A 24963-nucleotide genomic window follows, 5' to 3' on the forward strand; every position below is an offset into this window, starting at 1 on the left:
TTTTAAGCCAACTTTCAGAGCCTTCTATTACTCATAACCAAATATCCTTGCCAATTCACATTTCATGCATATTGCGGCTTGTAGTCAGGTTGGGGCATCTGCCCCCTTGAATGGGTGTGCAGTAGGTCCTTTCCAGAAACCAGGGCAGAACTTCCTCTCCAGGTGATCCCCAAGGGCCTCCATCCTGCCCGCCTCACCTTTTGAGCTCCTCTTTGCCTGTTTGCTGCCACCTTCTGGACAGTGGTGGGATGGCAGGGCTGCCAATTGCACAGGTTCTTACGAGCGCGGTGCTCAGGGCCGCTGAGAATGGGCAGCGTTGGGGTAATGGATGCTACATCCTGAGAACTCCTTTAGGGAAGAGACTGTTTTCTTCCCGGTACCAGCATCTGGCACAGGGTGGAAACTTGATATTAAATAAGTGAACGAAGGAATGAATGAGTGAACTGGCATATGAATTGGAGTCAGTAAGGGGCTGGCTGTGGCTGACTTACATATAAAGCAGCCAGAGATCTTGCATTAGATTCTATCCCAGATCCCAGATCCTGTCACATGTGGATGACTGTCCTCCCTCAACCCAGCGTCTGCTCCAAGGGGGTATCAGTGCTGTTCAGTGAGTGAAATGGTGAGGGAGGGGGCAGAAGTGGGAGACTCATTCCTGTGTGCACAAAATTAGGCTAAAGCGATGGGAGTTTGAGGGGGTTAAAAAAAACACCAGAAGTTATACTTTATCTAAATGAGTGAGTCAGTTCCATGAATCAATTACTCAAGAGATACTGGTTGGCGCCAGGACCTATTCCAGCCCAGGGTACCCCACCCCTTGGCTTACGATGATATAGGATGCAGGCGTGTGACTGCAATTTATAAATTATCAACAGTCTGTCTTTCCCCTTACTGCCTCTTTAAGTGGGTTAGGAGAAAAAGGTGGGGATCCCAAGGCAAGAATGCCTCAGAGTACACTCTCCTGGTGGGAAAAACCATCAGCAAGGGGTGGGAGGCCCCTCTCCAGGAGCCGATCCCTCCAGGGTGAGTCCCATCCATTCTTGGGTGCTGCTAGACACATCCCACCCCACTCCAAGCCTTGGCTTCTCTGGACACTAAATGGATGTCGTGGAAGCCAGATTCCAACAGGGGCTCAGAATCCCCCACTCCAAATCCCATCTTTGAGTTCCAGGCCCTTTCATGGGATATGCCTCCTCTAAATAGCTCTAATCCAGCCTCAAAGCCTAAACTGCAGGATGCAATGCCCTTACTTCCCCCCCATCCTTGGAATTTGGCCTCAGAAACTACCACCAACTCAAACTTCTAAGGAGACATTTATGACCATAAGTGAGGTTATCTAGGGAACATCTACCACTGGTCAGAGTTTCTCACTGAATACCCCCCACAACCAAGAGCAGCCCATCCTAAAGGCAGCCACACCTTCGTAGGGAGAGCTATTTCCTTAAATCAAAAGAAATTTGCGGGACTTCCCTGGCGGTCAAGTGGTTAAGACTTCACCTTCCAATGAGGGGGTGCAGGTCTGATCCTTGGTCGGGGAGTTAGGTTCCCACATGCCTCGCAGCCAAAAAACCAAATCATAAAACAGAACCAGTATTGTAACAAATTCAATAAAGACTTTAAAAATGGTCCACGTCAAAAAATCTTTGAAAAAAAGAAAAGAAATTTGCCTCCTTAATATGTCCTCTTACTACCCACCCTGGTTTTCCTGTTTAGGGGTAGCTACACAAAAATGGGCTCGACCCTTCTCCATGCAGCAGCCCCTCCGATACTTGCAGATGGTGCTGGCGCCTCACGTCGCCCCCACCCAAGTCTCTTCTTTCCAGTCATAAATGTGAGCATAACTGAAGAAAAATATTGGACGATGCCAAGTGCACAGCAGACCAGAGCTCTAGAAGGATTTTTTAAATATTTCTTTTATATCGGGATATAGTTAATTTACAATGCTGTGTTATTTTCAGGTGTACAGCAAAGTGATTTAGCTATACACACACATATATCTATTCTTTTTCAGATTCCCCTCCCATACAGGTCACTACGGAGTATTGAATAGCATTCCCTGTGCTATACAGTAGGTCCCTGTTGATCATCTATTTTATATATAGTAGGGTGTATATGCCAGTCCCAACCTCCTAATTTATCCCTACCCCAACCTTTCCCCTTTTGTAACCATAAGTTTGTTTTCTAAGTCTGTGAGTCTGTTTTGTAAATAACATTATTTTTTTAGATTCCACATATAAGTGATAGCATATATTTGTCTTTGTCTGTCTGACTTACTTCACTTAGTATGATGATGTCTAGATCCATCCAGGTTGCTGCAAATGGCATTATTTCATTCATTTTTATAGCTGAGTAATATTCCATTGTATATATATACCACATCTTCTAGAAGGATTTTTTTGAGTGAATCTGTGGTGGGCTGGAGTTGTCACGAGCATCTTGCAGGAGGAGAAATCATCCCAGCTGGCTTTGAAGAAGAGGGACTCTGGCTGAGGGAGAAGAAATGGCGTCCCCAGAGACGGGTCCAGCCCAGATAAAGGCACTCCTTCAGTCTACTTGTCTTGTGTAGTCACCTTACTATTCCTTAGTATAAAATAATACATTTCCTGTAAGAACTTTAGAAAATGCAGATGAGCAAAGGAAGGAAAATAAAAATACCTTTAATTCTACTACCACCCAGAGATAATTCCATGAATATTTTCACATATATCCTTCAGACTTTTTTCTCTACGTGTGTATGTGTTTTAACGAGCCTGTACTGTACGTAGTTTGTTCCATGCTTCTTAGTTCCCCGACCAGTTCCCTTAGCGGTGAAAGCGCGGGGTCCTAACCACTGCTGGACCGCCAGGGAATTCCCCATGCTTCTTTTCATTTAACAAACTATGGTGACTCTTTACCAGGCCACGAAACAGTTTTCTCCAGGGTTATTTTGAAGGCTGTGTTCGCCTTGCATTGGATGGACTTACCATTATGCGTTTAGCCAAACCCCTACTGTCAGACACAGATGCTGTTCTCTTCTACTTTTATTCTTTTTACTATTAAAAATGATGTCTGGATGTTCCCAAGTTCTTTAATAATCCAGGTGTCAGGGGCTTCCCTGGTGGCGCAGTGGTTAAGAATCCGTCTGCCAATGCAGGGGACACAGGTTCAAGCCCTGGTCCAGGAAGATCTCACATGCTGCGGAGCAACTAAGCCCGTGTGCTACAACTACCGAGCCTGCGTGCCACAACTACTGAAGCCCGCGCGCCTAGAGCCCGTGCTCCAAAACAAGAGAAGCCACCACAATGAGAAGCCCGCTCACTGCAACAAAGAGTAACCCCCACTCGCCACAACTAGAGAAACCCCACACGCAGCAACGAAGACCGAATGCAGCCTAAATAAATAAATAAATAAAAATAATCCAGGTGTCTTCCTTGTCATTAATAGTCCCACAATCATAGTTCCTCATGACTATGGGGGGCCTAATTCTTTCATAGGTTCCTTCCTCCAGGTGCTTCTGAGAGTCCCCAAGGAAGACCTCATGTTCCACAGACCCAGACAAGCTGGCTTGCAGCTTGTCCTCTCGGCCAGCCAGCCCAGCTTGCTCCAGCGACTGCACCTCTCCCGACGGGCCCTTCTTGGCATTTTGTAACCTCTTTCTCTGGCCATGATCTCCCCACACCCCTTTGTCCCAAAAGTCATCAAAGGCCCCCCATCCATCATAGTCCATTCAGGAACACAGAAACCCACTGAGTCTTTCAAACCAAGAGACTTTCACAAAGGGGAACTGGTTACCCAGGTGACGGAAGAGCTGAGAATCCAATCCTGGATGGGAAGCAGCCCAGAAAGTCACCACAGCAGGAAGCTGCTCTGTCCTTTGAGCTAAAGGGGAAAATAGGAGGAGATGTTGTTATCAGAGCCCAGGCCACCTGACGGAGAAGTGGTGGCAGCTGCAGCTCCCGAGGAGACACAGCCATTGCAGGGATGCCAGTCAGAGCTGAGGAAGAAGGGGAGAAATACCCTGACTTCCCTCCTCCAGCTCCCCGGCAGTCCTCCAGTGCCTCCCATTGGCTGGACCTAACAGGAAACCATTGACAAAGGAGCCTGGGAAATGTAGTTTCCTGCAATTAATAGGAAAGGACTGGCACAATATCGTACCTTAATCCCCCCAAAGCACAGCTCAAATGTGGCCGTGCTGTCTAACTTTGCCAAAGACTCAGAGATGACAGAAAACAATTACAACACGGAAAAGAAAAACTTAAATACAGATCCCTGGATATCACGGCCTACTACATCCTAAAGCCAAGTCCTCTAGAGCCTCCCTGAGGGTCTGGCTGTCCTGCTATAGGACTCAGCCTGCTGTTGTGTGGCTGGGGCCGGCCAGACTCTCCCCAGAGGCCGAGATCTCTGATCATGTCTACCCTAACCAGAGTCCAGGCCCCTTCAGTCTTCTCTTGAGGCCCAGCAAGAAGAGGAAAATCATTTCCTAAACACCCATCCCAGTGGATCTCACGTTATCCCTGTAGATACACCTCCACATGGTAGAACAGCTTGGGCGAGCAGTTTGAGCCTTCATTGTCACAAACTGAAGGCCCATTCCTGAATGTTGCCCCCATCTCTAGCACAGCAGTAAGAGTCACTGAAATCTCTGTTCCATTTTTTCCTAACGTTTTGCAGTTCCCAGACCCCAAAGGTTCAGTGTAGGAGTGCCTGGACTTCTCACCCCCAGCAGCCTCTCTAGGAGGAGTGCCATCCCCCTTGACCCTCAAGCATCCAGCATGGCGGACCTGCTTTAATACGTGGCATAAGCAGGGGCAGCAGACACCCTATATCTCCTCCTGCCAGAACGAAGCCAAGGAGTCTAGCTCTTCCTCTGCCACCAGGAACATTCCGGAACATATTTTCTGCTCCTTCATCTGCTCCAGTTGTTTTCCTCAGGGTGAATTCCTGAGGATGGAATCAGTGAGGCAAAAGGTATTTGTAAGTTGCAGGCTTCTGATACCCAGTGCCAAGCTGCTCTCTGATAAGGCTGTATGTCGTGGATTATTTTTACGTTTTCTGCCTCTCAGTTCTCTAATAAGGACTGAAGAATCTTGGGATGAATCAGCCACCAGACCAGATAAACAAGCCAGCCTGTCACTGTTGCTGTTTTCTGCAACTAAGAAGGCAACTCCCTTGGATCCCGCCCAGAACCTGGAATTCCGAAGCAATGGGCCAGGTACCTTTGTACCCAGCTCTGCTTGGCTCAGGTCCCACCTCCCCCTCCTTTCCCCACACTCATGCCTGGGTGGAGCCAGCTGCCAGGGCGCCAAAGCTTCCCAGCCCTCCCTCTGTGCTCAGTCCAGAGTGGAGACCAAAAGAGGGCTGTGTGCCGGGTCCGATGAGGATGCTGCTGGTCATCCTGGCGGCGGGATCCCTAGTCGGTGAGTGCCAGTCACCCTGTGGTCAGACCTGACCCCCATCCAGGAGCCAATGATCAGAGTCGTCTCCCCCAGGACTGCATCCAGCCCCAGAACGACCAGTTTCAATTTCTTCTCTGCTGGGCTGACCTGGGTGCCGAGTTTCCCTGGAGAAGTAGATGCCAGCTCAGGTTACTGGGAAGGGTGAGAGGGTCCCTCAGACCCTGAGTTCTTCAGAGACTCAGCTGACCCTCAAGACTCTGGGGATACAGACACGTGTCTGAACTGGGGGTGTGGATCACCCCCCCCCCACTCCAGTGGATGGAGAATTAGCTTAAGGGAGTTAGACATCCCTGGATCCCTCAGATCTTTCTGGTAGAAACTGTACCTCTGTTCCTCTGCTTCTGGCTGGCACTGGCCTCACATGGGGAGGTGAGGGGGCGTCAGGAAGGACAAAGCTTGAGTCCAGCCATTGCCTCCTTCCACGCCCCTGAGGGGGCCTCTTCCAGCCCCTCGTGCCAGACCTGAAAGAGCATTTTCTCCCAGAGGGCCCAGGTCTGCTGCGTTAATAGGTCTTAAAAGACCAGAGCTCTTATGAAAACAGGACGAAAGGGCACAGTTTTCAAATCCAATAAAGTGGATTGTTTTGATGTATCATTATGGAGAACTTCCAGACCAATGCATGAGATCCTAGTTGTCTCTCTGCTCCCTGAGATGTTTAAAAAATTCAGGGAAATTTCTGAGGAAGTGAACGCATAGTCCTGACTGAAGAACGGAGAGGGCTGGCCTCTGCAAGGCCCCTTCTACCTTAAGTGCAGGATGGAGGCCATAAAGGGCCACAGCTGTGCCCTGCAGGTGCTGACCAGGTCCACAGCACTTCCAGCTGCCACCCGGGCTCTCCAGTCCGTCCTCCCCCTGGCATCAAACGGAACATTCACAGCACACTGGACTCATTGTGACCTAGGGAGACTTGATACATCTCCCAAGAGACCTCAGACATGTCCTTCCAGACCCTCACCCATTCCGGTTGGAAGACTTAGAGGCTCTTGGCCCTTTACGATGGGGGACACAGGGGAAGCAGCCCTTAGGAGGTTGTTAGGAGTCAGTAAGGTCACTCTAGAGCCCCAGGTGCCTTCACCCCCGGCATTCTTAGGCTGATTCCAGAACATGTTTGAACTGATTTTGTTTGTTTGTTTGTCCTTAGCTTCCCACCTAGTTGACATAGACTTGTTTTTTTCAAGCAAATGAGAAAACTTCCTTTGATCACATCTCCCAGGCTGTCAGTTTCTAGACAATACATATCTCCCCACGATTTCACAATGTAGACTTTCACCCAGGAAGTGCAGAACCGACGTGGGCTGAGGAACCGGTGACGGATTTGAGGAGGAAAAGGAATGAGTGGGCGAGAGGAGACAGAAGATCTTGTTAGCCCTCAACGCCTCCTCAAAGAGAGGGGCCAGCCAAGGTCCACCCACACGACTTCAGGAAGCCAACTTGAGTTCCCTCCTGAAACGTGGCGCCCACTTCCACCCAACCTGGGCCCTTCACCACCCGAGCATGTCCCAACCTCAGCCACTCACCTCCTGCAAACCCACATGCGCCCCCAGGACACTGACCCTAACCAGCAATCCTCCCACTGCAGACCCTAGCCAAGCCCACCCCCAGACACACCCTGGCCTTCTCTCAAATCCCACCCTCTCTCTTGCCTGCCCTTGACCTCACCACCTCGCCCAAAGCCGCCATTGAGCTCGGACTTCAAGTGCACTCCCTCCCTCAACTTAAGACCCAGCCCTGAACCCACGCCCCTCCCTCCAGAACAGACCCCAATTCTGCCCGGACTCGGGTCCAAACAAGGTACCAGCCACAACTTGAGTCTCGGCACACATCCATCACATTGGCTGGAGGCAGAAGGAACCCCCTGGTGCCCTAGGCCCCGTTCTGGGGGCTCCAGGAAGCCTGGAACACAAAGAGTTCTGCAGCTGCTGGGCCTGGTCAACCCAGAGTGAAAGAGGAATGTGGCCCTAGGTTTAACATGTGGATGCACAGCAGGGTTGGACTGTCCTAATATACTTCCCCTTCCCCACAAATGCCTCCCTTACAGAAATACTGTATGTAGACTTGGGGTGGAGGGGTGAATAACCCTCCACTCCCTCACACTCTGGACCTGCTGCTGCACACGGTCACGGGGGAGTGGAGGAAGGGAGGTACACACACATCATACCAAAGACACGTGTACCCTCAGACCTCAAGGCCTTGACTCAACCGGATCTGCACCTGTTTATTTCCCACCCCAGTCAACCTCTGAGCACGCGCAGAGCCAGCTGCCGACTCTGGCCGCCATTTTCGTGCGCTCTCTTCCTTTCCACAGACCGAGCTAGGAGGGCTGAGAGAAGAGATTTGTAAATCAAGGGCTCTCATTTACAGTGAAGATTGCTTTGGGGGCAATGCCCCCTCCCGGCTCCTCTTCTTGGGGCTCTGGCCTTTGCTGCCCCTTCCTTGCCCCACTGTATCCACCCCACAAGCAGCCTAACACTGTGATGGGCATTGCAGGCTGCATCTCTGAGCCTCAGTTTTTCTCATCCATTAAATGGGCATAATGATAGTACCTGCCTCATCAGGTTGTCAGGAAGATTTGATAAGGAGACTTAGCCCAGTGCCCGGCACTTTACGTGCATTTCAGACATGTCAGCTGCTGCTGTGGTCATTATTGTTTATCTTTAGGTAAGTCCAATTATTCCCATTTTAGAGCTGAAGAAATTGAAGTTCTAGCTGCTTAAACAGCTTCCCCAAGGTCATGCTGCCCATATGTAGCCTCAGTCAGAATCCACCTCCTACGAAATCCGTGTGGCAGGGGAAGGTGCCTTTGCCCTCCTCAGAAGGAATGTGGAGGGTGGGCAGGGATTGGTTCAAGCAGCAGAGAGGCAGGAATTCACAGACATCTTCTCCACCGTTGTCTGAAATTACTGACTCTAGGCAAGTTACTTCTTCGACAGTCAACATTTAGTTGAATACCTCTAAAATATTCCATTGGATGGGCTTCCCTGGTGGCGCAGTGGTTGAGAGTCCGCCTGCCGATGCAGGGGAGGCGGGTTCGAGCCCCGGTCCGGGAGGATCCCACATGCCGCGGAGCGGCTGGGCCCGTGAGCCACGACTACTGAGCCTGCGCGTCTGGAGCCTGTGCTCCGCAACAAGGGAGCCCGCGATGGTGAGAGGCCCGCGCACTGCGATGAAGAGTGGCCCCCGCTTGCCACGGCTAGGGGGAGCCCTCGCGCAGAAACGAAGACCCAACACAGCAAAAATAAAATAAATAAAAAAAAAAAAAAAAAAAAAAGTTCAGCATAGGATCACCGTACGACCCAGAAATCCCACTCCTAGCTGTATACCCAAGAGGACTGAAAACATGTGTCCACTTAAAAACTTGTGCACAAATGTTCACAGCAGCATTATTCAAAATAGCCAAAAAGTGGAAACAACCCAAATGTCCATCAACTGATGAGAAGATAAACAGAATGTGGTCTATCCACGCAGTGGAACATGATTCAGCCATAGAAGGAAATAAGTACCCAATTCATGCTGTAATATGCATGAGCCTTGAAAACACGATGTTCAGTGAAAGAAGCCAGACACAAAAGGCCACATACTGGAGGCCTCTTTACAGGAAATGTCCACACAGGCAAATCCACCGAGGAAGCAGATTATTGACTGCTGAGGCTGGGAGGAGGGGAGGGGTGGGAGTACTGCTCACGGATACAAGGTTTCTTTGTGGGCGATGAACACATCCTGGGACTAGATTAGCCGCAACAGTTGCACAATTTTGTGAATATATTAGGAAACCACAGAATTGTATGCTCTAAAGTGGTGCATTTCATGGAATGAGAATCATAGCTCAGTACCAAGGAAAAAAGAAGTGAAGGGGAGCGGGGCTGGTCAGTTAGCACATTCTCCGCTGCGTGAGTGCTGGCTCGCCCCTCAGGGGGCAGCTTACTACAGGGCTGGGGCAGAATCTTTGTGCCCCTCTGCTCACCCTTCTCTCACTTCCTGCAGCTCACTTCGCTGAGGACACCTCAGATCTTCTTCAGCACGTGAAATTCCAGTCCAGCAACTTCGAAAACATCCTGACGTGGGACAGCAGGCCGGAGAGTGCCCCAGACACCGTCTACAGTGTGCAGTATAAGACGTAGGCGTCCCTCCAACACAAGCCCTTTTGACTCTGCTCTGGAACCAACCCCTCCAAGAAAACCCTTCCTTCTTCCTATGTCCCCACGCCCCCCGCCCGGACTGGTGTCACACGGCGACCCTCCCCCAGACATAGCTTTGCTCCTTTATGTTTCTTCTGCAGGGGGAGGTTAGGATAATGGTTACAAGTACGGGCTCTGAGGACAGACGCCAGCTCTCTCCCTATAACTCCGGGCGGTTGGGTAACCTCACCAAGCCTCCATTTCCTCATCCATGAAGTAAAGTTAGCAATAGTACCTTCCTCATAGGGTTGTTAGGTGGGTTCCATGAGACATTCATCAGCACGTGTGCCTGGCAAACAACATGCTCCCAATCATTGCTTTACACTGGGTTAGACTGGGTCAACGAAAAGTCGTGCCCACCCCCTCCCGGGCCCCCACCCCGCCCCGTTCCCGCTCGTCTCCTCTCCCAGGCAGGAGAGGAGGGTACATGGGCTCAGGAGTCTGCAAACCTGGGTTCCATTCCTGGTCCTGCCACTTCATCCTGTGGCAAGGCACTTGCCCCCTCCGAGGCCCAGGTCCCTCATCTGTCGATGGGGCTAACAGTGCGCAGAAGGTGAACTCAGGCTGGCTGGGTTCACATCCTGGTTCCCTGCATGCATGCCTCAAACACCTGGGCAAATTTTACTTCCTTAACCCCCAGCTCCCCTACTTGAAAAGGAGGGAGAATAATGCATGAACCTCACAGCACCGTAGTGAGGATCACCCGCGTAAAGGGCCTGGGTACACGTGCTAAGTAAATATTCAATATCGTTATCATTATTAATAAACGACAGGCTTGGTTCCAAGCCTGTTCACGAAAGGTGTGCTCTGGCCCTTCCCTTGCCCACAGTTATGGAGAGACAGAGTGGCAGGCAAAGGAGGGCTGCCAGCGGATCACCCGGAAATCCTGCAACCTTACCATGGAGACAGGCAACCTTACGGATTTCTACTACGCCCGGGTCACCGCCATCGACGCGGGAGGCCAGTCCGCCACTAAGATGACCGACCGGTTCAGCTCACTGCAGCACAGTGAGTGCCAGCCCCTCATTGCAACGGGTGCGGGACGGGAAAAGGATGGCCTCTTAGGGCCCAGAAGGGCTCTGCCTCCCAGGGCCAGTTAGGGATGTGGCTTTTTAGGGAAGGCGCCCTCAACTGGACAGCACCCCCAGTGTGGTCTTTCATCTTGTTCCATCTCCATCCCCACCTCCCTAGTTCAGACCACCTTAATCTTGCCACTTGAGTGCAACCAAGGCCCCCCTAACTCGGTCCTCCTACTCCTGCCTTGACTCTTTTCCGATCCTTGGTCTTGGTCTCGGCTTCAACATCATCTCCTACGTGAGCATCCCCACCGCCAGCCTCAACAACCCCGTTTCACTAGGTCATCGTCTGCTATTCTCCGTCACCATGAACTGTTCGCTGGCTTCAGAGCTCAGATCACAGTCTGCAGTTACTGGTTTGCTGGCATTTACATCATCTGCCTGCCTTACTGAAAGGGAGCTCCATGAGGGCGTGTGTGGCAACGGAACCCCCTGTGTTCCCAGCCCTTAGCATAGCACCTGGCACGTAGGAGACGCTCAGTACGTAGTTGATGGAGGATTGAGTGGATGGATGGATGAGTTGCCAAACTCCTCACACGTTAAGTAGGTGATGTTCACTAACTGATTTAAAAGCCACAGGGTTTCTTAAGAAAATAAAAAATAAAGTTAAACAAGTTATTTTATATTGTTTCTTGGCTTGTTCAGTTAATGCATACTTATTGTAGAAAATTTGGAAAATATAGAAATACACAAAGAAAAATAAAAGTAGGCCCAACTAATCTGAACACTTAAACATAACCGCAGCTACTAGCAACTGTATCTACTCTTTTGTGATCTGGTTGGTTGGTTAGTTGTTTTTTATATGATGGTATCGTGAACATTTGCCCGTGTCATTAAATATTTCTCCACAACACGATATTTCACGGCTGCAAACATGATCCATTCTATGGAGGTACTCTAATTGACTTCCCTAATTCCTTTTTGGAGGACCCTTAACTCAGTTTTATAAACAACACTGAAACGAACATTCTTCTAGCTCAGATCTTTTTAATCCTGGAGGTCAATGGACCCTTGGGGACTTTCTATAAATTAGCTTCGGGGGAGTGAGGTTCATGAAACCCTGAAACTGAGTGCAAGATTTTTGTATATGTACACTTTGGGGGGAAAAGAACCATAGCATTCAAACCATAGCATTCAAATTCCCAAAGGGGTCTATAAACCAGTCAAGGTCGTTTGGTTATTTGGAAATTCCATCTTGAGAGAGGTTGAAGTTTAGGCCTGGCCTTTGAGGCTGAATCAGTAATATTGGGCACTGCAAACATTGTTTGGATATGTAGTTGAACCATCAGTCCCCAAAGCTGTCATTGCCAGTAGACTAGGGGGCAGGTGCTCCTGGAAGACTCAGGTAGGGATGTGTGGAGGCTGGGACAAGGGTATGATCAGCCTAGGGGTCCAGGGCCCCTCTCCCTGGGCTCTTCCCACTCACCCTTGGTCACCCCTTTGCCAGGCTTACACCCAAACACCAGTTGCTTCTCTTCTCACCTGTTCATTTAGCTGATGCTTTCAGAAGCATGGCTGGGGTTGGGGTGGGAGGGGGTGGAAAGCAGTCATTTCCCAAGGTCCAAGGCAGCCTCTCAGACACTCCTGGCTGATTCTAACTTTTCATTTCTTTTTTCTCTCTCCCTTTTTCCAGCTATCATCAAACCACCTGATGTGACTTGTATCCCCAAGGTGAGATCCATCCAGTTGATTGTCCATCCCACCTACACGCCCATCCACACGGGGAATGGCCACCGGTTAACCCTGGAGGAGATCTTCCAGGACCTGTTCTATCACTTAGATCTGCACATCAACCACACCTACCAAATGGTAAATGAAGGGTAAATATATGTGCCACCTTGGTCCTTCCCTGCCTCAGAAACCCATTTCCCTCTCTGTATTGCTTCAAGTAGAAAGGAGATGTGTTCTATAAATCAGCGTTTCCCAAAACATGTCTACAGCCTACCTCTTGTAGATGCACACACACAATAGCATGCTAAAGCCTCTGACAAGTACTGCAAAGTCAAGACTCCAGTTTCAATTCGCTTAATACAACTTCTCTCGCATGTTTTTGATCAGAGAAACTCCTTTTATTTTGCATTACATGTATTTTTTTCTTGCCTAATGCCTTCTAACATCGAGGGGAACAACTTCTATTAACATCCTCAGGTGTCCACTTTGGAAAATGCTGGAATCAATTTCTACTGCTGCAGTTCTTTCTGCTGGTTCTCCACTTTCCGTGGGAACTGGATACAGACAGTGTCCTAAGATCAGTAATACTGAAAGGTGGAAGGCAAAGGCATAAATTGTCAAATGTTATACATTTCTTTTTGTATTCAAAAAATAAAATATGTAGTGTTTCCCCGGCAGTGTGTGCCACTAATTCATAATTACATTGAATGACTATTCCTGCACTCAAGGAGCTTATAATCTAATGGGTGGGGAGAGAGTTAAAACAAGAATTCAAATTCATACAGCTATAGGTAGAGGGAAATAAGAGTGTTGTGTGGGACAGAATGGAGGCTGGGAGGGGAGAGAGGAGATGTCAGCTCAGAGAGATCTGGAAAGACCTCTAGAACAGAAAACTTTCTGGTGCTGATATCAATTTCTGAGGTGTACCAGGTAATATATGCTTATTGTATCATTTAATCTTCATCACAAAACCTATGAGGTAGTTGCTCTTATCTCCATTTTCTGAATGAGAAAACAGAGGTTCAGAGAGGTTAAGTCACTTCCTCAAGATTGTTCAGCAAATAATAGCACAGTCAAGATTCAAATCCAGCTTTGTTCCAAGCCCACATTCCTCCCCTCCCTGCTCCACTGGCCTACACTGTCCCACAGTGATCAGAGAGAGAAGCAGGAACACTTAGGATATTGTTGGAAAGCACAAAACTGCCCATTTGGGCTGAAGCGTAGGGACATGTAGAATAGTTTCTCAAAACATGGTCCCAAACCAATGGCATCAGAATCTCCTGCAGCCTTTGTTTAAAATGCAGGTTCTTGGGGACTTCCCTGGCGGTCCAGTGGTTAAGACTTCGCCTTCCAATGCAGGGGGTGCGAGTTCGATTCCTGGTTGGGGAGCTAAGATCCCACATGCCTCACGGCCAAAAAACAAACAAACAAAAAACCCATAAAATGCAGGTTCTTGGGCCCCCTTATAATCCGCTTCATCAAATTCTAGCGTTGCACCCCTGGGATCTGAATTTTAGTGAGCAACCCAGTGCTTCTTACTCACTCTGAAGTTTGAGAAACACTGATGGAGAGGAACAATGCTAACCCTAAGAAGACAGGCTGGGACCATGCCATAGAGGTCGGGAGGGCGGATGGGGGAATCTGTATTTATTTCAGTAGTCGGGGAGCGATGAGAGATTACAGAGCAGGGAGAGTCTTTATCACAACTAATTTTTGGCAAATATTTGAATTATTTGAATATTTGAATATTTTATTGTTATTGATTTATCACTTAATTCAGTCTGTGATCAGAGAACATATTCCGTATGATTTCAGTCCTTTATGGAGACTTGTTTTATGGCCCAGCATATGGGCTATCTTGGTGAATGTTCCACGTGCACTTGAAAAGAATATGTATTTTGCGGGTGTTTGGTGGAGTGCTCTATAAATATCAATGAGATAAAGGCGGCTAATAGTAGTATTCATAGCTTCTATGTCTTTCCTGATTTGGGGGAGGTCTGTTATTCTCTTAATTGCCGAGAGTATTACAATCTCCAGCTCTGATTGTGGATTTGTCTGTTTTCCCTTTTAATTCTGCGCATTTCTGAAGGTTTATTATCAGACACATACACATTTATGATTGTTATCGCCTCCTGGTGAATCGACCCTTTTATCATTAGGAAATGTCCCTTTTTATCACTACTAATACTTTTTTCTATTGAACTCTACCTTATCTGCTGTTAATATAGTTACTCTAGCCTTCTCATATTTATCATTTTCATTGTATATATTTTTACATCCATCTATTTTCAACCTACCTGTGCCTTTATATTTAAAGTGTATCTCTTGTAGACAGCATTCTGACAGTCTTTCCTTTTTTCAAATTTGAGATGTAATTCACATACCACAAACTTCACCCCTGTAAAGTGTAGGATTCAGTGGCTTTTAGTATATTGAAGAAGTTGTCCAACCGTCACCACTATTTAATTCTCTCTATTCTATTTTCAGGTTCTCTGACTCTTCTGTCATCTCCAATCTGTTGTTAAAACCATTCAGTGGGAATTTTTACTTTAGATATTGTATTTTTCAGTTCTAAATTCTCTAATTTTTATAGTTTCTAGTTTTTATAGTCTCTAGTATTTATAGTTTATGCTACTGAAAATTCCTAGTCATTCTGTCATTATGAGCACGTTTTCCTTCACTTCCTGAGCATAGTTATACTAGCCACTTTAACACTGTCTGATAATTCAAACATTTTGGTCATCTTGGGATAGGTCACCATTAACTGTCTTTTCTCCTGAATATGGATTACATTTTCTCTTTCTCTACATGTCTAAAAATTTTGGAACGCATCCTGGACATTGTGAATGATATGTTGAAAGGACTCTGGATTCTGTCATATTCCTCCAAAGAGTATTGATTTTTGTTTGTTTCTTTGTCTTAGTAGGCAGTGAATTTGGCTGAACTTCAAACTCCAAAATCTCAGTTCAGTAAAGTCCAGTTGAAACTTTAGCTGGGCTGCTTGGAGTCTACCCTGCTCATGCATACTTCAGGCACCAGCCAGGGATTTGGGCAACGTTTATACACAGAATTCAGGCTCTCTCTCTATGAACCTCTCCTACCTGTGATTTCTCCCTCACTTTCCAACTTTTGTGATTGCCCTGAACTCTGTCTTCTGGTTACTCAAACCAGTAAGATTACAGGGTTTTTAATCTAGGTTTCACCCACTCCACATGGTATAAATGGGGGCCTGCCTCCAGGCTACAGGACATTAAAAAAGAGAGAGAAACTCATTCAGTGCCATTCCCTTCCTCCTTTCTCTGGTATCTGCCTGCTTTTACTTACTTTCCGATGCCTGTAGGTAGTTTTTATTTTGGCCAGAGTTTATAGCTGTTATTTTATGGAAGGTTGGTCCAATAGAAGCGATAAATTACTGGGAGCAGGAAGAGGAGAGATCAAATGTAAAAATGAAAGAGTGATCAGGGTGGGAAGTCAGGGGGGCTATTGCAATGGTACTAGGCTGGAAACGAGAAGGGCCTGAACCAGGGGGGCGGCAGTGAACACCCGGGGAAGGAGGACTCTTGGGGCCTTGACAACTCTACTGGGGTTAATTTCAACCATATGAGTTCCACAAAACAATAAGCTGTTAAATCCATTCATGCACTTCTTCACCCACTTTCACCCCCTTCAAAAGAAAAAACAACAAATAACCCTAAACCTTGGCCGCCACGTGCCCGGAAAAGAGGAGGCATAGCTGAAACGCAAAGGACCAAAAAGAAAATTCTTAGCTTTTAAGCTCCCAAGAACATAGCTCCTGGCCCTTTAAAGAAAAGTTTATGGATTATTTCAGGGTAATCAGATACAAAGGATTTGACGGGGATTTGTCAAGAATGGTTTTAAGGTTTGAGCCTTGGACATTAGAACAAGAGAGACATTATGAACAGAATTAGGGAATCAAACACAGGTGCGGGTTTGGGGTTGGAGATGGGGCAGGACCCAGAGAGAGGAGATCAGGATGTTTGGACATGTCAAGTTAGAGGTGCCCACGGACTGCTGTCCAGCAGGACGCTGGCGGTGTGTGCCAGGAACTCCATAGCTCTTACTGAGGTCAGTTTGGGGGTTATCCGCACATTGGTGATCACCAGAGCCACGGGTCCAGAAAAGATCACTAAGTGAGAAAATATGTGGAAAGAGAAGAAAGAACGGGTGAAGAGTGAAACTTGCAGAACAACACCGAGGGGCTGAAACCAGTAAAAGAACAACCGGAGAGGTAGGAGGAGAACCAGAATGATGGAATGAGGCAGCCGAAGGAAGAGTTCAAGGTCAGAGAGGTTCGAGACATACAAGAGGGCAAGAACTGAGAAGAAGCTCTAGCGGAAGGATGGGCAGATGCAAAGGAGCAAGGGCTTACTTCAGAAGCAGAGTGTTTGCAGGAGCGACGGGCATTCAACATCACCAGAACCTAAAGGACCAAGCGGGCTCTAGGGAGGGAAGAGTGTACAAAGGGAGCAAGGACCTGTAATATGACCCGGGCCATCAAAGGATTTTCAACAGAGGAGCTTTGTAATTATGTTAATTGTTTAGAAAGATCACTGTGGCGCCAGGACAAATTTGGAAGTAGACAGGGACAAAACCAGAGACTGGTGACCAGTAAGGAGGCCACTGCAAGAGTCCAGGCCAAAGATATTGAGGCCCGGTTAAGGCAGAAGCAATGAGGAGACAAGAGAGGGATGGATATTCAAAGCGTTTTTGATATTTTATTTTTAAAAAGGGGGGAAGAGGAGAACTGGAAGAAGGAAGAATGGTGGGGCGTTGATGATGGTGGTGATGATAACAGCAGCTAGTATTTAGAGAGCGCATGCTGTGTACCAGACACCGTTCAAGGGAAAGTGCGCGAAGCTCGCATCTGATTGGATTTAGGGAGGAAGCGGAAGGTAGGGGAATGGAAACGGAGCACTGCAGGCTGACCTACCCGATTATGGTTTGGGCAGCTGGTGGTGCCATTTTACTAAGTGCAGTAACCCAGGCAGAGGCGTAGGCAGGCTCCACACAGAGGTTGGTGTGTAAGAGATGTTGTTCTGTGTTCTCTGTCAAATTCAGCACCTTGGAGGCAAGCAGAGAGAATTTGAGTTCTTTGGCCTGACCCCTGACACGGAGTTCCTTGGGACCATCGTGAGTTTAGTTCCAACCTGGTCCAAGAAGAGCATCCCCTACATGTACCGAGCGAAGACGCTGCCAGGTAAGTTCAGCTGAAGCCAGAGGGAACTGGGACTCCTGAATTCAAACCTTGACTCTGTGCTTTCCCCCCTGTAACCAAGGTGAGGCTTGACAGTGCTCTAGAAAACCGCAGAAGGATTACTAGTGTATTATTAAAGTCAATCTTTGTTTATTCGTAAACGAGTTAGCTGTTGGGTTGTCGTAGCAAATGTTTAATCTACACCCTCCAGCCTATGTCTGAATTTCCTCTCTCTGGCAAGCTGCGTGTGTATCCTGGCAAAGCAAATTCACCTTGATGTTAACTCAAGTGAGAGATCCCAGGAAATAATCTGCAGATGGGAGAGCAGAGAAGATAACAAAGATCTCTCAGTACCTTCTAAAGTCAAATAAAAATAACAATGATTATAATAGCATTTCTGCAGTGCCAACCAGGGACCAGACACTACGAAACACAGTTCTCGTGCTTCTGTGAAGCATCTTTGTTCCATTGAGGAAACTGAGGTTCAGAGTGGTTAAGTAACTTGCCCAAGATTGCACAGGTGGTGAGGAATGGAACTAGGCCTAATTCCAGAGAACATGTTCTCACCACTGCACTACCATAGAGAGAGTTTTGAGTCATTGACTCAGCGGGATGGTGTCCCATCCCACTCGACCCTAGCACATTGAAACTCGACTCTTGTCGTAAGCATCATGATGTTTTCATTAGTGCTTATTTTCATAGAGATAGAAATGTAATGCTCCAAGTTTAGAGGATGAAAAAAGCGATCGCATTGGACTGGATGGATTTGGAAAACAGTCTCCACCTTAGTCATCTTGTTTAGATTAATGATGTCAGTAGGTGATTTCTGTTCTGATGAATAGAAGCGAGGCAGCTGCTAGAGGCTGGGCCCGAGGGTATAACTGCAGCTTGGTAGAAACATCATAGGGTAGGTTCTGGTTCTCAGCTTTGATCAGAAACTCAGCTCATCGGTTTCCCCAAAAGCCCACAAGAGACTGAGTTCTCCACCTGAGTCCCAGTGCATTTGTTTTCATGGGAAGATATGCCTGGCGGAAGAACAGCCAGCACTGACCTCTTGCACGGGGCATGCCCTTCCCAGGGAAAGGGCCACATGAAGACCAGAATAGAACTTGGCAATAAGAGAACTAGAAAAAGGAAACCAACTTCACAGTCACTGAGTTGGGAGCGTGTATATGATTTGTGACTCTCCCCTGGACCTTCTAGATAACTGTCATTCATTCCTGACCCGCCCCTGCCCTCCTGCTTATTGACAACATGTGGGCCACTCCACCCATATCCTTCTGTTGGTTTGTCCTTACGTGATCTAGCTCATGATATATCATTTTTTTCTAAGACTGTAGCTGCTTTTAAATGAATCATACTTCATGGTGGCTATTTCTTGGTGACATATAGAAAGCACCTTATCCTTTATAATCAAGTATATTAATAACAATTCCTACCATTTATTAAGTACCTACTCTATTGCCAAACACTGTGTTAAATTCTTTCCATATATTATCCCATTGAACCCTTATAACAATCCTGCAAGTTGTATAGCATTATCCCCCTTTTACAGAGGAGGAGCTCTGGCTCAGACAGGTTAAGCAACTTGCCGGTGACCACACAGCTGGTCAGTGAACCTAGTTAAGTTCATCTGATCCTGAAGCCTGGGCTCTAATCACCACTTTGCAATTTTGTTTAGAGCCTATCCCCTCTACTGCACATTTATTCCTCTTACTTCCGTATCATAATGAAACGTCCTGCCCTTGACCGTGTATCCAGGGGTCTGTCTTATCCCCAGAGCCCAGAATCCCTCCTTTATCTACCTCTCAGAATGTGTTGAACCATCATCCCAGCATCTTTTTTTTTTTTTTTTTTTTTTTTCTGCGGTACGCGGGCCTCTCACTGCTGCGGCCTCTCCCGTCGTGGAGCACAGGCTCCGGACGTGCAGGCTCAGTGGCCATGGCTCACGGACCCAGCCGCTCCATGGCATGTGGGATCTTCCCGGACTGGAGCACGAACCCATGTCCCCTGCATCGGCAGGCGGACTCCCAACCACTGCACCACCAGGGAAGCCCCATCCCAGCATCTTGATGCTGGAAAGGGCTCTATGGGTTGGCCCACCCCATATCTTAATTTTACAGAGAGGAAACGGAGTCATCATTGTGTAGTGGCTGTGAGCATGAGCTTTGGAATTATACGTGTCAATCCTGGCTTCTCCACTGAGTAGCTGTGTGACCTTGTTCAAGTCATTTAACCTCTCTGAGACTCAGCTTCATTATCTGTAAGGAGCGAGCATCCACGGCCATCTGTTTGGTGGGATAACATTGGTAGAGCACCCCACACAGTGCATGGCATGTAGAAAGAGTTCAATCATCTCTGGCTACTGTTATTAATAAATGGAGGCCAGAGAGGGTCGTGCAGAAGATGAGGGTCTCATCAGTGGCTGAGCCAGACCTCTAACGCCCCACATTCCAGTGTTGCTTCCATTATTTCTTCCTACTTCCCTGTGAGTGAAATGGCAGAAATGTTCCAAGTCCCTGTCCTGTCCTGGTACAGGGAGCAACAGTTTTCCAGTTACATTAGACATGTCATGTAGAGACATTTGGGTCCTGTCTTCTCCCTGGTGGAAGTACATGTGACAGGGGAAGTGGGAAGCTGAAGTGGGAAGCTGACGAGAGAGGCCCAAGCCACAGGGGCTGGGGGAGGAGCGAGGAGTGGGCTAGAAGTAAAGGCTCCAGCAATTCCCAGGGTTCACAGTCATTGCCAAGGTCACTGGCAACTGACGATCAACTCCCCATGCTGAAGCCACACAGGGGCCAGGAACAGAAGGAGGGTGACTTGGAGAGTCAAGACCCCCAGGTAATACAAATCTCCAGTTTTAACAAAAACTCCAGCTACCTCTTCCTTACCAAGCCACTCACCAGTCCCACCTGAATTGGTGACAGGAAGTGTGTCATGCCAAGACCTGGCTGCACACACCCATCCCAAAGATGCAGGGCCATAGGGAAGAGGCTCAGCATAGAGCCCTTAGCCATCCTCTCCTTCCGTTTTCAAAAAGGTGGTGCCTCCCCAGGCTCCCTCCTGAGTGAGGTCTTCCCAGCTCAGATCTTGGTAGACAGGTGGGGAGGACAGACCCCTCCCATTGTCACATCTCCCCTCCCTTTGCCTCTTTCCCCTGCCCCCACCAGGAAGGCAGCACTGTCCTTAGACCCAGGCAAGAGGGACCCTTTTCTGAGCCCCGCACTTTACAGGGCCCCGCTCCAGCCCCCCTCTGGCCGTGGCCCTCCCCGCAAGATGAAGAGTCCTTAGGTCCACATGGGCATATCCCCATGGAACCTGTGAGCTCCGAAATTCCCTATACAGATGGCCAGAGCCTGTGTCCAGTCTCGGCAGATCTCCTCCTTGGGTCTTTTTTCCAGAGGGCAGACACTCTGTTGATGTTTAGGCCCTCGTCCCAAAGGGTGGCCAGCGGGTGGGTATTTGTAGGCGGCGTGGATGAGCTTGGCCATGAGCCCATATCCTTGGGCGTGAGGCCCCTGGCGTTGTGGGCGGGAGCCAGGCTGGGCCTGCGGGAGCTTCCCCCTGCACCTCCACCTTTCCGCACAGCACCCTGAGGCGTCCAAGAATCAAAAGTCAAGCCTTCCGGGTTGTTATGAAAAGTATATCTGTCAGGGTGGGAGCACAGAACGTATTTTATTTAACAATGTAAAAACATGATGAAATTCCGAATATTTAGACGTATGGTGTGTGGCCCTCCATTTGTGCCCTCGCCCTGGGCCCTGTAAGTACTGGGGGTAGGAGAGGCCTTCCCAAGCCTGGCCCAAGCCTGTGGCAGTACCCACAATGGTAGCCTCACCCTTCCTGTTCTGACCTCTTACTCACCTAGATCAGACGTGGACCTACTCCTTTTCCGGCGCCTTCCTGTTCTCCATGGGCTTCCTGGTCGCAGGGCTCTGCTACCTGAGCTACAGATACATCACCAAGCCGCCTCCGCCTCCCAGCTCCCTGGTGAGCAGGGGCCCCGGGGAGGATGGAGAGACCGAGGGGAGGGCACGGGCCCCGGGACCCCGGCTCTCCCTCATTTCTCCCTCCAACCTAAAGATGTGGCTGGCAACTCCCCCGGTGTGCGGAAGAGAGCTAGGGAGAAGGAAGACAAGGCATGGAATAGAAAACCCACGTGGCTTCAAGGGGGCGCACGCCCCGTCTGAACCGGCAGCCCAGGTACTGCCACCTGGATCGCAGGCCCACTGTTGCCACATCTTCACATTTTCTCCAGCGAAGTCAGAATTTCAGATTGTAATGTGAAATCTCCCATGTTTCAAATCTTGGCAACTAATTTTTTTAAACTAAACCCCTGCAAACCATACACGTCACATCGGCAGCCCAAGTCTGGCCACCAGAGCTGCATCTTCGTTAAAGCAGCCGTGCCCGCTGCAGAGCCTGCACAGTCTGGGGCTCGCAGAGACGGCTCACGCCCATCCGCCCCTCCAAGTCAAAGACCAGATGAGCCATTTCCTGTACGGTTCTCCGGGCCTCCCCTGTCCCCCATTCTTCCCCACCTTTCTCCCCGCGTGAGGCCCTTAGGGACCCAGAGCTCAGGAGCAGCTGAGCCAGCACCTGGAGAGCATTCCCCAAGGGCACCCCAAACCCGAGCCAGTTGCTTCCAGAGTGCCCGCCTCCTAGAGAAACCACAGCCTACCCGCTCTCCCTAGACAACCAGCCTCTGGAAGCGGCCCTCGGCTAACAGGCCGGGAGCCCTGTCCCTTCACAGAGGCTCCAGCACTTAGAGGAATCCCTGGGAAGGGATACAGGGCTCACACATCGTGGAAAAGCCCCCCGGTGCTCTACCCCTTCCCCTGCACCCCCAGCCCTGCGGAGAACCGCGGCACGCACGGCACCCTCGGGGAGCTTGAACACACCCTAACGGGCACACTGTTCTCCCTGCACAGGATGTCCAGCACGTACTGACCTTCCAGCCTCTGCAGTTCATCCAGGAGCACATCTTAAGCCCCGTCTTTGACCTCAGTGGCCCGAGCGGCCTGGCGCAGCCTGTCCAGTATTCCCAAGTCAAGGTCTCCGGGCCCATCGAGCCTCCAGGAGCCCCACCGCGACACAGCCTGTCTGAGGTCGCCTACCTTGGGCAGCCGGACCTCTCCATCCTCCGGCCCTCTGGCGGGCCACCTCTCCAGACACTCCCCCCACTGCCCTATGCCCCCCAGGCTGCCCCTGAGGGCGGGCCCCTGTCCTATGCACCTCAGGTAACCCCCCAAACTAAACCCCCCTCCTACACTCCCCAGGCCATCTCGGAGGCCCAGCCTCCTTCCTACACCCCTCAGGCCACTCCGGACAGCTGGCCTCCTTCCTATGGGATATGCGGGGAAGGCTCTGGCAGAGACCCCCCACCTATGACACTCTCTGGTCCCAAACACCTCGGAACCAAAGGTCAGCTCCAGAAAGAGGCACCAGCTGGAAGCTGCAGCCCAGGTGGCCTTTCTCTGCAGCAGGTGACCTCCTTAACTATGGAGGACCCCCAAGAAGTAAAATCCTTCCACCAGCATCCGGGGGTTCACACGGACAGAGAACCTGACTCTGATGTCGTACGCAGAGGAGAGCCAAGGACACGAAGCTATGTAAAGGGCCAGCTGCCCCTCCTCTCCTCTGTCCAGATCGAGGGTCACCCCGTGTCCCTCCCTTTGCAGACTCCTTCCCGCCCATGTTCCCCCACAGACAAGGGTCCGAGTCCCTGGGGCTTGCTGGAGTCCCTCGTGTGTCCCAGTGATGAGGGTCCAACAACCGAGACTGAGGCCCAGAGCCCAGGCCCTCGGGCCCCAGACCTGGAGTCGCCCATGGAGCTGGACTCTCTGTTCAGAGGCCTGGCCCTGACAGTGCAGTGGGAGACCTGAGCGGGAACAGGGTGGGCCTGGGGCTTCTTCCTGTCCCCACCCTCACCTCACATCCTTGGGCGTCACTCCTGCACCCAGCGGCGCTGCGCACTCTGCAGCCCAGCCCCGGGTGAATGCCCTTGAGGAACCAGCAGAAGGAGGATGCCGGACCCCTGCCGTGGCTGAGCTCCCTTTGGAGAAAAAGGCATGAGAAGGGCTCCAGCCAGAGAAGTTACAGAAGTGCCTCATATACAAACGAGCGAGTGCAAATGAGCACGTGCACGCCAAGTTCTGCAGGGCAGGACGGGCAGTCAGAGTGCAGGAGTTAACATGGGGAACCTCCCGGAGATCCAGGGCCCAGGATCCTAATACGCTGGCCGCAAAGTTCTCCATGAGCCTACCTCTCTTCATTCCCGGCCACTTGCATAATCTAGTTCAGCAGCGTGAGGCCTCTGCCTCCTCTGTGGTTCCCCAAAGGTGAGAAAAGGAGCCTGAAAAAGGACACCTCATAGCAGACTGGGCAGAACCAGAACAACCTGCACTTCTGCCAAGTCCAGAGGCAGCCTGATGGCAAGATTCCAGGGAGGGGTGCGGCCTGCGGCTCATCCCCAACCAGGGCTGCTGCCTGGAATTGCACCATTTCCGTTTCATTCCTCTGCTAGAGGCTTTATCCCAAGTGAAATGCAGGTGCACCAGGGAGGGAGAACACAGAAGCCTCCTCTGTCGGCAGGAGTTTCAGACCCTATCCTGGCAGCGGGGTTTGAAAGGAACATGGGGCCATGGGGCAACTGAAGGAGACACAACTACAAACTGTACCTACTTCACAACTTTGGAAACTCAGCCTTGGATTCAGCCCACCTGGGTTCAAATTCCGGACTTAGTACTTAAAAGCCATGTGACTTCAAGCAAATGAATCACTCAAAATCTCAGTTTCCTCATCTGTGTCATGGGGATAATAACACTGACCTCACAGGGTTGTGGCGAGGATGAAATTAAATAATGCCGGCAAAGTGTTTCATAGCGCCTGGCTCATGGGCAGTGCCCAATACACTGTAGTATTTCTTGTGATTTTTAAAAAATAGGACAGTACAGGAGTGACCCACTCCCCCAATTCAGCTTGATTTTGAATCAGGCGTTTTCTCATGGGCTTAAATTATCCTGATTTCCTCAGGATTGCTCCAGGCCAAGCTGAAGGAGCTGGACTGTCTAGGAGGGGGCGAGGGAAGGGATTGCAGGAAACAGGGTCCAGGGTCCTTGAGTTCATAGGTGGAAGCCGTTTTGGGCGTGGCAGCAGCATTCTCAGAGGACCTTCCTCCCCGACACCCCACCAGAGGCAGCACAGGGCTACCCTGTCCTCCTGCCCTGGCACAGGGTCCTTGTCCGAGCTTTCAGCACGCCGTCACATCCTTTGTATCATTGCATCTCACGTGACCCCTAGGATGAGGAAACCGAGGCCCAGAGAGGAGAAGGGCCTCCCCCCCACAGGCCCCCACTGAGGCCGTGACACAGCTGGAGCTCAAACCT

General features: G+C 49.7%; 1 protein-coding gene across 3 annotated transcripts; it reads left to right on the plus strand.

The window, feature by feature from the left end:
* Nucleotides 1-5291: 5291 nt before the first annotated feature.
* On the plus strand, nucleotides 5292-24480 carry IL22RA1 (interleukin 22 receptor subunit alpha 1). Of its 3 annotated transcripts, XM_060142765.1 has the most exons (8): nucleotides 5292-5399; nucleotides 9420-9552; nucleotides 10443-10621; nucleotides 12323-12498; nucleotides 17440-17578; nucleotides 21444-21565; nucleotides 21659-21778; nucleotides 22507-24480. In XM_060142765.1, the coding sequence occupies exons 1-8, from the start codon at nucleotides 5357-5359 to the stop codon at nucleotides 23458-23460; spliced, it is 1866 nt and encodes a 621-aa protein (XP_059998748.1). In that variant the 5' UTR covers nucleotides 5292-5356; the 3' UTR covers nucleotides 23461-24480. The 3 variants fall into 3 exon arrangements, with proteins under 3 accessions (XP_059998748.1, XP_059998747.1, XP_059998749.1); XM_060142764.1 differs by having other exon boundaries at nucleotides 21444-21778; XM_060142766.1 differs by lacking the exon at nucleotides 21659-21778.
* The last annotated feature ends 483 nt before the right edge of the window (nucleotides 24481-24963 follow it).

The sequence above is a fragment of the Lagenorhynchus albirostris genome, chromosome 2, assembly GCF_949774975.1.
Source record: "Lagenorhynchus albirostris chromosome 2, mLagAlb1.1, whole genome shotgun sequence".
Classification (NCBI taxonomy): domain Eukaryota; kingdom Metazoa; phylum Chordata; class Mammalia; order Artiodactyla; family Delphinidae; genus Lagenorhynchus; species Lagenorhynchus albirostris.